We start from the raw sequence: 12,372 nt of genomic DNA, 5'->3' as shown, positions 1-12,372 counted from the left end.
GTGTGAATGTGAGTGTTTGATTTGCCCCATCACCGATGGGGATATGTTTTATCCCTGCTTCTGATCAGACTTAATTAAATACATGCTGTATTTAATTAGACTGTATGATTCTGTTCAGACTTAATACATGCTGTATTAAATTAGACGGTCTGATACGTTGCATATTTATGTTTGATAATATCAGAATGTAAAGTCATACTGTGTAAATCTTTCAATTAAACAAGTTCTTATCTTTTATATTATCTGTCACTGGTATATTCATCACAATAACCATTCCACATAAATGCGTGTTTTAACAACTTCCTATAGAAAACAAGCAAAAAGGGAGCACACCAATATTCCTGAGGTGCTGATCACAATGTATAAAACTTTAAATGAAGATGAAGAAGCCACAATGCAAATATACGTTTCGACCAGACAAAGGTTTTTTTTTCAGGGTTTGTCAACTTCCCTAAAAAATATTTTTAGTTGCGTCTTTCCCTGATATTTGCACAAAAATTAAGTAGGCACCAGAAATGTATTTATATATGTATTTATTATGAAGTTAATACTGTTGCTGACAACGTTAGAGATGTGGTTTTGTTTTGAACTGTACTCTGGGAATCACAGGAGCTACCTACGGTGTTGCCAAACAGACATACTGTAATGAAGGTTACACAGTATGGCTTTAAGTGTTGTTCTGGATGTTAGCCTTCAAAACAAGGTGTAGTCGTGGGACTAATTTAGTGGGGTTTGTACTGGCGAATGGTGATCCTGGGGACATCAAGAGAATATCTTCCAATTTCTCTTGTTTATCCTGTATGAGTTCCCTCTCCTGATGGGACAAAAAATCAGTATCCGAACCTGAAAATGTGCTGTTTACTGAAGAGCTGGAGAGATGAGAGACTACTGTCACTGAACAGGCAATCTGAATGATTGCTATCAGAATATAGAAAAAAACCCTAATAGCACCTTTAAGTTATAAACCACTCCGTTGTACAGATAAATACCATCTACTTACTAGGATTATGAACAGCGACTCATTTCCATTGGTATTTATTTTCAATGACACAAAGAGGCAAGAATTTCACATTTTAATTTTAATTCTCACACTTTTGTTTAAATATTTTCTCCTCTCGGTCCATAGATTTCATGGTTTAAAAAAATAAAATTACGCCAATCATAATGTTACGCACATGGTACCAGAGCTATGGCCCATGTATGCAACTGTACAAAGCTTTACAACGTCATTTGCTTCAGAATTTGCAAACAAGCTAACTGTTAACATGTGAAAACCGTATTTCTCAGTAATAGTCAATTCCCAATAATCAATCAATAACCTCAGATCATGTTTCATCTCAGTGTGTACATACACAATGGCAATAAAATTGACAAATCAAATTGTTGTAACCACTTTAAACGCCCTATTCTTAGTAAAACGGACCTGAGTTGCATCTGTACTTGAACCGCTTTTGTCCGTCTACACAAAATCTCTTTGCTAAAAATAGCTGATCTACATTTTTTGGCAGATCTGCTATTTTTGCTAATTATTATTATTATAATCATTCATTTGGTCAGAAATCTCTGCCAAAATATTAGGCTACAGTTAATTAATTGGTTAACTGTGAACATGTTTGCAAAGTAATGACATGAGAAAATGTAGGCTGTAGGGATGGGTACATTTAAATAAAGTACAGTGGTATTTCCTGGCTTTCAATCCAATCTGAATATTTATATTCATATCTGCTTAAAGCATACAGGACAGTTTTATTCTATGTACAAATACACATGGATGTGCATATTTCACATTTTACACTCACTGTTGGAGCATCGCTAAGCCTGCCAATATACACATTATGTGCTTGGGTTCAAGTTGATTCAAAAAAACTATAATTCAGGGATAGAATAACCATTCAGAATGGACAGACTGACACATGCAGCATTTGGTCAAAATAATAATAAATATCAGTTTTAAACAATTATGCAGTGGCCCGGCCTGACAGCGCATCGCGGGTTCGAGTCCCGTTCCCGGTGATCTTTGCTGCATGTCTCTCCCATCTCTCTTTCCCTGTCAGTGTCTACTTTTCACTGTAAATAAAAGGCAGAAAAAGCCCCCAAAAATGTCTTAAAAAAATTATAATTATGCAGTGATTGTTTAATAAAAACTTTACCCAGTCTCTAGCCAATGTTACGCCTGATTTATATTTCACCGTACGATGGCGTTGCATGCCGTAAATAGCTGATCTACAAGCTCACAAGGTGTTGTGAGAATGCAACACGCTGTTAGCTTGTAGATCTGCTATGTTTGGTATGCGACACAGTCATAAGATGGAGAATAAATTAAGCGCCATGCTACTGTTGACACATATGAGGGTAGCAAACAAAAACTTAACACTGGAACATCCTGAGAGGTGGTTTTGTGGCAGTAGTAGGAGAGGAAATCAATAGTTTACCAGTGAAACCAGCGTTATGTATCTTACCTCTGGGAATGCACAGGAGTTTAAACATGAACAAGGAAAGGCCAATACTTAGATGTTCTGTGGGCTACTGCATTATACAGTAGAAGGATTCACAGAAAGTAATTAATAAGTTTTGATTATTTCAAAATCCTCAATCTACTCCTGCCACAAACTTTACAATTCAACAATTATTTAGTTGTGTTAGTCCAATTAATTATTTAGTTACAGTATGTTAGTCAAATGTATTATTGGCGTGAGAACAAAATTGGGGAGATAAAAGAAAAAGTATTGCTTTCCCACCAAAAAATTATGATTGTGAAATAAACACAATCATAATTTTGTCACCCTGCCAAAACTCTAGAAGTATGGTTTCCTTTACCTCTTTAAGCCTTAAGCTGTCAGTCACCATTATGTGTTTTTGTTGGGCGAGGTATTTGTTTTTCCACTAAATAGGCCTATATTGTATTCTTGTTAGGCAGCCATCGCATTATTATGTTGCAAACCACATGATTGGTGACAGGTAAACAGCGAACCTTATGCAACGGAGGTGTTGTAAAAGTGCGACATAGTGGCTGAATGTTGTTTATTTCCCCTTGTTTCTTGTTCTGCAGTAAAAGCAATGTCATTAAAATCAACTAATTTGTGCTCAAGAAAATGCAATGTTTTTTGTAATTTAGACCAAGACAGTAGGCCTAATTAAGAACCATTTCTTTCCTGTTGCGTCCCGTTTGTCCAGCACCTGGGTGAGAGTGGATGTGCATGCATCGCCTTTGTCTAAACAATAACAGCATTTGCTAAACTAAACATTTAAAAAGCAAAGCAAAACAATTTCCACAAGAACCTGAGCCACAGTAGGCAGACATTCAGTAAAGATAAAAGGCATTCATATTAGGCTATAGGAAATGCTTTTTTTATGCACTACTAGTATAGTATATAAGTATTTACATTACAATATAATACTGCCCACCTCCTGCCTTATTCATTCATTCACTCACTTTAGTAAAAATCCTGCATTCGTACAGTTTGTCATCACAGACTGGCGGTACATATAAAGCCTGATTTATACCTAGTTGCGCTCAGGTGTCACGGGTCAAAAATAGCAGATCTCGACATGCTGGATCGGTTAATTTCGACGCGTGACACGAGTGTGCGACAAAGTATAAATTATGCATAACAAGTGTTACCTGAGCTTTTGGCCAAAGGTTCTCTCTAGCATATTTTTTTATATTAAGATAAGCTATAGAAGAAACACAATTCATTAAAGGGATATATTGACATTTTAAATATTAATTCATTATTTCACCAGGCATTTGCCACATAACATGAACAAATATTATGGCTTCAAAATACGGTTTGATAAAGTCCTATGCCCGCTGCAATGTGCATATCAATCATTTGCTTCAGATTAACAGGCCTAATTATGCACGTCCAAGCTTGTTGCATTGGTTTGAAATGATGGTATAAATAACCCTGACAGACAAGAGACATCAAGAGAAGCATGTCCTGTACATTAACCTATGTAAATGCGAGCTAATGACCAGATGGTAGAAGCCATCCATTCTTTAATGAGGGCAGTTGGCAGGTTATTTTGTTAAATGCTGTTTGTAAAACTCAATGTAAACATATCCCTTCAGTGATAGCTAGACTGGCACTTGTGGCCCCAAGGGGTCGTTGACTGGGTTCCATGGGGTCCCCAGCAAAATAAGTTGTACTGTAGCGTCAAAATCAGTTTGACCACTTTAACACTATTTTATACTCTATGGCTATTCGAAAATAGCAGATCAACATGTTCACAATGCTTGTAGACCGACTATCTTCGAAAAAAGTTTGAATTTCTTTGTAATCATTCTGAGAATTTATTCTGAGAACAAATATTCTCTTATGGGGGTCCCAGGCGTAAAATCATTTCAGTTGGGGGTCCGCGGCCAAATACATTTCAATTTGTGTTTCGCTACAGTCAATCCCGTTCCAAAGGTGCTTGCCTCTGAAAATCAACAAACGTCATCTTTCGACTTCTGGGAAATCCTCTAACGCTTAATTTATCCACAGTCATACTGTAACACAGTATAAATCAGGCTTAATGCACTAGCTCTCCCAGGAGGAGCATTCATTCACAGACTGGCACAGTGCCATGCAGAAGGCTGGCGAGTCCACCATTCTACACTTGTGCTTCCATTCAAGGTGGGCAGTCAGTCACCGCTGTCTAAAAATCACTGTTTCTCAACAACTGGTCCGGGGCCCACCGAGGGTCCAAATGGACCCTTACGGGGGGTCTGTAACTCTAAAGCACAATACATACTCCTTCCGATGTCGAAGTTCGGACAGGATTTCCGAATTATAGTTCGGAGAGTCAGGACATCTGGAGGGGCACCGCCCATCAGAAGTTCGGAATGACGTCAATTTGTAGTTATATCACTTCCCTTTCCGAAGAAAAGTTCGGACATCGGAGGGAGTATGCGTTGTGCTTAAAAAGGTCATTACAAACCAGGAGTGATGCGAATAAAAGATATGAAAATGCGTCACGACTATTTCACATCAAGCTTTTATTTTGGTGATGCCTCATTCGTACAGGTTGATGATTTCTTTATTCTCGCTGAAAAATCTACCTCGTTTAGAAAACATGTATTACGTTGCTTCATCGCTTCGTTATAATCACGCTCAGTACTCACAACAGCAGGTTAAATTAACGCGAGTGTACAAATGGAAATATTTTTTTATCTTTGGGACCCCAATCTACACTCTAAATTACTCATTGTTAATTTAACTCCAAGAGTGTACAAACCGAACCACTTGTACACTCTTGGAGTAACAGACCCGCATTAGGTTCCATCTGGGGCCCCGGTTGGTCCCCGGACACGACGTTGAGAACCAGTGGTCTAAAATGAGTCAATCTGGATGATATACTATATACAACAGCACCCATATTCAGCATACTTGTATGCATACTCTGTCTATGAATTACATATCATACAGTGGGATGGAATAATCTCTTTGTGTATGTGCAATCGTCTACCTAACTAAGCTAGAACCTCTGTACAGAAAATGTCAGCACAGGGGCACAACAAGCAATCGCTTCCTCGCAAGACATACATTCTTACGTTAATGCATATTATGATGGGATATTGGAATATTAAGGATGTACTACTGTGCAAGAAGAGAAAGGCAGCATAAAGAGTTAAAACTATGGCTATTCCTATGGAATGTAAAGGCCAACCATGTGCTTTGAGCACACCAAAACAATCCTCTTCTGACGCTACTTGGTGCAATTATCGTACACCTCTAGACATTTGCCTACACTGTAGAACTACTTAACTAAGAGCCATTTGTTTACTGATACATCCTAATTGGTTGTATACATTGTCAGTTCCCATATATTAACTGTGTATTAAGTTTTTCATTAGCTCTCCATAAGGTCATATTCAGGTTAAAAAGGACAGAGAGCCTTATTTTCTCAACACAAGCGAAAGCAGTCATTTAAAGGGGTAATGCGTAATAACAGTCACTAGGGCAGAGGAGCAACTGTTCAGTGGTAACCAGTGGGAATGCAAAGGATACAAGAATGTTAAAAAATGTCAAAATGTTAAACAATAAAATATTTGAAAAATGGTCTTAAGTAATGTAACGTATCATTATCAGACTTAAATGTACCCTTCAACTTATTGTTTATGCCCAACATGATTGGATATGCAGGTTGTGTAGAAATTTGTAGCAATTGTAGAAATATTAAGACCTTAATTGTCAAATGTTCAATCATGTTCTAATCACGTGTATACTTTACATTACTTAAGACTTACTAAAAGACCTACTTTTTTACATTTTGGACCAAATGGCCATTTTTACATCGAGGTGGCCACTTTTCCTGTTATCAAATGAAAAGACCTAAACTAAAATCACTTAAACGCTATACTTTAGCATTAACCATAGCCCTCCAGGGGTCTATAGTTGGTCAGCTCGTTTTTCCCCCTCTACACTAAATCCACAAGCTCACAACACGTCACAACGCGCATCGCCTTGTGAGCTTGTAGATCTGCAACTTTCGAAAGAGAAAAAGGAGAAAAGAGTGTTGTTGTCATTCCAAAAGGAGACGGAAGACATCTAGTTGCTTTGTCTCCCCTCAGATGATTGGACACAGTAGAAGGAAGACAGAGGAAATGGACAGATAAAAGTCATCCTCCACCAGATCTGGAAGGCAAAGAAGAACAAAGGATAGATGCCAGCGTAGGCGACAAGAAGAGGTAGAAGAGGAAAGAAAAAGGTAAAGTTAGAAGAAATTGAGTAAAGAACAGTGAAGAATGTTCACAAAACGTATTTCACAACCCTTATTTTGTCAGAAAACCTTCGAAATAATCCAAAATGTCTTCAAAATAGTCATTCCTTTATTTCCTCTCTCATTAAATCAAAATTACAAAGAAAAACAAATGCTTGGTGTGGTTAGTGGATATAAAACAAAAACAAATAAATAATAAAATCTAATACCACACTGAAGATATCAGCTACTTCCCGAAAATAGCAGCTGAGTAATTGTGGGGGTGAGAAAAGGGGACTAAACATAATTCAATGTGAAGGAAGGGTTCAGGGTGGGTTTCAGCCTTATAATATATGATAAATATCACGGAACAAACTGGAATTTACGTTTGATCCCAGCTAGTGTTGAAGAGGTGCAGATGAAGTCTGGATGCATGTGGTTGTAAGTGTAATGTAATTGGAGGAAAACAGGGCATGTTGGTGCTGTGCAAAGACAGTCACCAGGAACAGGGTGAGAGTATCACAGTAAGATATGGCAAGAAGTAAGGAAGCATCTTTGGGTTCCTGGTCCCTCGTACAGCTGGATTCCATCCCTAGAAGAACCTCAGTACTAGAGGTTCTGGTAGAGTTATTGGTTGTCTATCCTACCAGGAACTCTAGTACTGCTGGTTTTATACCCTACCAGTACCTGTAGTATTGCTGATTTTATATCCTACCAGAACCTCTAATAATGCTGGTTTTCTACCCTACCAGGACCTCTAGTTCTGCTGGTTTTCTATCCTACCAGGACCTCTAGTACTGCTGGTTTTCTATCCTACCAGGACCTCTAGTACTGCTGGTTTTCTATCCTACCAGGACCACCAGTACTGCTGATTATTTTATAAAGTTAAGTACTGCTGGTTTCCTATCCTCTTTGGATCCCTTGGTATTACTGATTATTCTGTCCTAGCAGAATCCCAATTACCACGTTTTCTATCCTACCATACACATTCATCTGGTGTTCTTGCTGTCTAAATGGAGCCATTAAAAATGTTCACTAAGTGAATGCAGTTAATACAGGATAGAACAGTGGTTCTCAAAGTGGGGTCCCCAATTAGTGAATATACACACTGTATCAATTTGGGGGTCTTTGATATGAAAATGTTTGAGAACCACTGGGATAGAAAACCAGAAGTTGATGAGTTCCTGAGTCTCAGTGGATTTAACATAATAACAGATGCAAGACAAGGTGTCTTTGCATCACATGGCCTGTTGGGCAGGATCGTACCTTCCTCTTCGGATGTTTCTGTATCCAGAGAGAGCAGTGATGGCGACAGGGAGCAAAAGACAGGAACAGAGAAGTGAGTGAGGTCAGAGGTCAAGGTAAGATTAAACACAACTTGTGTCATATGCAGGAGGAAAGTGGCAGTGCGTGAAACACATGCATCAAACCCATGCGTTGTAGGAGAGAGCCATCCCTGCTCGGATAATATCTCTATAGCCAACTTCCAATACTCGAATGTCTGCCTCCTAGCCCTGCTCTGTCCTCTAGCATAGCGGTGTTATGGTGAAATTGGTGACCTGCTGAAATAGGTGACCATCTTGTGGAATTCACATGACGTCAATGTCTGAACATAACACATCACTGCTGTGCTGTCCACAAGAATGGTCACGTATGTCCGCAGGTTCACTGTAACACCACCATGCCGGAGGATAGAGGACGGGAATTTGAGAAATTTGAGTGTTGGAATTTGGCTCATATATTATCCACAGAAAAATCCACAACTAAAGTCTGTTAGGAGGAAACTTTAAGTTACCTCTAGGCATTGAAACAGTAGAGGTCAGGTTTTCCATGAGCCATATTAATAAAGGCCTATTATATATAGGTTATATATTAATAAAGTATTTGAAGCGCATTTGTAGAACTAATGTTTATCTAATTGGCAGTGTTGAGAGTAATATATTACTTACAGGGGAATGAAACCCTAGGCTGATTTTGAAGTTTGTTTTCCTGTACAGGTTAATGCTTGCACATTGGCATGCCTAAATGTAACACACCCATTATTACTTTTGAATACCTGCAGCTGTGTTCATTACATCACAGTGTATTCAATTATAAGGTCACAGTGTCATGTTTTTGTCTTTCTGTAGATATTAACCTGTACAGGAAAACAGACTTGATACTGTATGTATGTATGATAATTTCACAATTTAACCATTTTAATTAAAAAATGATGAATGCCTAGGATTTCATTCCCCTATAAGTAACACATGATGTAATAATATTACTTTTAAGAGTAACAAAGTAATAAAACAAACGATTAACGACAATGTATCTTGTCTACGATTCACTATTTAGACTTTTGATTTCTCAGAACAGACTGCACTAAGCTCAGCTTCTGAGTTATTTGTGATTCGTCATGACATTGAAAAGCTGCTAAAATAGTATTTTAGCAGCTTGCCTTCAGCCTTCTGCCTTCCATTTAAAAAAATGTTTATGCCTACCAGTAGTCCTGTTGCACTTCATTTAAGGGTGAGCGCAAAAGTAATAGCACGCATACAGAAATAGTAATATTACTTATTACTTTTCATGTAAAGTAATAAGTAAATTACTACATTTTGAAAATAACATCCCCAACACTGCTTGTAGGTTACTGTGCCAGTGGCGTATAGGGTCAGCTGCTGTATAAGGAGAGGCCACAGGGGGGTGCTGTGGGGCAGCAGATACTGTACCACCTGTAGATTTCTGCAGTCAGACTAACATTTTTGTCTTGTGGGGACACGGGGCATGTCGGAACTTTCCCTGCAAAAGCTGATAACAGACCAGCGTTAAATGTGGTGTAAGTGATCATTCTTTGGTTAAAACACTTTTTTTTTGTTAAAGCTCTATTTTCTGATATTAATCATTGCGTTAGGGCAGTGGTTCTCAAACGTTTTAATTTCAAGGGCTCCCATAACTCTGAGAGTGTACAAATGGAACCATAGTAATCCATTTGGTTCCATTTGAACACTCTCAGAGTTACAGACCTGTTAGGGTCCATTTCGACTCCCCTCAAGGAACCCTGAGGGTCCTCGGACCGCACTTTGAGAACAACTGCTTTAGAGCATTTGTTCAGTAACAGGGGTCTCTCAAGCTCTTTAATAAACAGAAAATACATTTTCAGGTGGGTTACAAATGTCATCCAATCAGGAGAGAGAACCCATTTTATCAGCTTCAATGTTATAGCGTTGCAGTTCCAATTGTGTCTGCTCTTTTTTTCGTTTATCCTGTACCCGTTCTCGGGTTATCCTGTACCCGATGAAATTGGTATCCCGACCTGAAAATGCATTTTCTTTTTTACTATTATAGAGCTGGAGAGCTGGGGAGACATCTCTTACTGAACAAACACTCTATAGCAATGATTACTATCGGAATATAGTAAAGAACACTTATCTTAACCAAAGAAATATCACTTACACAACTTTAAGCTTAAGGCTTAGTTAGTTTAGTTAAGAGCAGTTTGACTTGAATAATCACTGTACAAAACAAAGACACAGCGTGTGGCTGTGGGGCATTCATCAGCTTGTTGTCCTGTGTCATTCACCTTCCGTGAAAAAACATACTGTTTGCTTTCCAATGACCAGAAGCAAGCCAAGAGATTATCATGTCCTGTAAGAGAAGCTTTTAATGACATCCTGGCAGGCAGCTAACATACCGTAAGAAAACAAACTAGACACAACATGCCTGTCAGGCAAAGTATTAGACAGTACAACACTTAAATATTAATTTATCCTCAATCGCACAAGGGCGTCGCTTGGCAAACAGAACAGATATACAAGCTTGTAGATCAGTTCTTTTAGGCAAGCTATGCTGTTGTACTATGGCGTATAAATTAGGCTTGAGAGTCAATATTCTCATGCAGAGTATAAAGCGCAGTATCACATCTACAGCCAAGCAACAGACAAGCTCCTATAGCAGATCCACACTCATTTAGACTGGTATTGTACTCTATTGCACTGCGTCTCAACGTGGGGTCCCCAGCTAAAGGATTTATAGTTATTAACCAAATGTGAGTGCGCACAAACCGAACTGATTTTTATCTCTAGATCCCCAATCTGCACTAAATGGAACTAAGTGAACCCATAAAAATGGAACCAAATGATACCTTATTGATCCATTTGGTTCCATTGTTATGGGTTCACTTAGTTCCATTTAGTGCAGATTGGGGTCCTAGAGATAAAATTCATATCAAATGGGGGTCTGTGTACTAACACACATCAAACTGGGGGTCGAGAATCACTGCTCTATAGGCAGTCAGCTAATAAACAATTTGGTCAACTCCACACTGCTTTTAAGAGGACAGCCAATTTATATATAGTGAACCGAATATTTACACGGCACGCAGACAGTGTTGCCACTGTACTGTGACAAAAGAGCTCATCAAACTGTTAATTTGCCCTATGGTTAGTGTGTTTGACAGTCCTTAAACATCTAAAACAGCACAGCGAGAAAATCTCTGTCATTTACACATTTACAGTTGCAATCCATAATGTCCATGTCCTACCCACGAGTCGAAACCGGGTGTTTTGTACGAGAAACCAAATGTCTACTGCGCTTCCAATAAGGTACCACTGCTTAGTCAAGGGAGATATGGGATGAGCTTCAGGCAGTACCAATAGGTGTCCTATCAGGGAAGAGTAGCGAGACCACTCACAGCCACTGCAGGTGTAATATTATGTATATTATATTAAGGTACTCTATCATACAGATTGATAAAAAATATATTTTCATTCATAACTACTTAAGCCCTATTTTATACTGTGTCGTACAAGCAATTGTAGCTTTTTTTTTTTTTTTTTTTAATTGGGAAATGTTAATTGACTGTATAAGAAGATCACAATGGAAATAAGCCCTCGGGCTTTATTGTGTTTTTATCCTCGGTGGTGCTATGACACTGTATGTCAGGATAGTGCTATTGTGTTCTTTTTGTATGTAATATCACCAAATAAAATCAATGATATGCCAAAAATAGGAATGCCAGGGGTTGAAACTGGTTAAAAATAAGTTCTGGATTGCAGCTTTAACTCATTGTGCATCTTCCCGTTCTCCAACAATCTCCTCCATTGGCCTACAGACTTAGCCAAAGCCACATATTATGCACAGTCACCAGGCATTCAACAGGCACAGCGCTGGCAAGTGGGTCAGCCGGTAAAAAAGAATTACTTACTTAAATCCCCAGCCGGTTCCACCAAGGACTATTGCTGCAAGCAGTATAGCTCCAGCAATGGACCCTATTATGATGTTGGTTCCGCTGGGGCCTGTGGGAGGGAAGGAGTTGACCAGACAGGGAGAATAAAATTAAAAGTACATAGGGTATGATCACAAAACCATAGCTGTTGATATTTATAGGGATTAGCCCATTTTATCACAGAAATAAACTGAGCATGATCTGATTCTCTTCGGAAAAACACATGTATGAATGTTAGAAGGCCCCACTCTACGGCCCAGAGATGTGGACCATAATTTTTTTTTTTAAATATCCTTATTGTCCAACCCTGGAGAGAGGCACAAGGTTGTAAAATCAGTCAAGTTGACCACTCAAACTGAACATTTCAGGTCCAAGGACTCTACAACAAATGGTGAAAATATATGATCTACAAGCTCACAACATTACATATCTGCTACTTTCGCCATTTGTTTAATAAATAAAAAATCACACCCAGTGTGAAG

The 12,372-nt window shown here is 38.6% G+C and overlaps 1 protein-coding gene across 3 annotated transcripts in view; it reads right to left on the bottom strand.

Moving 5' to 3' along the window:
• Nucleotides 1-1,206: 1,206 nt before the first annotated feature.
• The window catches only part of adam11 (ADAM metallopeptidase domain 11), a 62,894-nt gene continuing 51,728 nt past the window's right edge, over nt 1,207-12,372 (bottom strand). Inside the window, exons 25-27 of one of the 3 annotated variants that reach the window (XM_084078536.1) lie at nt 11,870-11,960; nt 7,951-7,968; nt 6,122-6,620 (exon numbers count right to left, since the gene is read on the bottom strand). In XM_084078536.1, coding sequence (XP_083934662.1) covers nt 6,605-6,620; nt 7,951-7,968; nt 11,870-11,960 — 125 coding nt within the window. In that variant the 3' untranslated portion in view covers nt 6,122-6,604. Of the gene's footprint in view, nt 2,068-6,121; nt 6,621-7,837; nt 7,969-11,869; nt 11,961-12,372 lie in introns of those variants that run through there. The other 2 variants (XM_084078537.1, XM_084078535.1) reach the window with 2 other exon arrangements.

Source organism: Gymnoscopelus microlampas (genome assembly GCF_963454915.1).
Source record: "Gymnoscopelus microlampas genome assembly, chromosome: 14".
Classification (NCBI taxonomy): Eukaryota; Metazoa; Chordata; class Actinopteri; order Myctophiformes; family Myctophidae; genus Gymnoscopelus; species Gymnoscopelus microlampas.
This window is presented reverse-complemented; position numbering and strand designations above follow the sequence as displayed.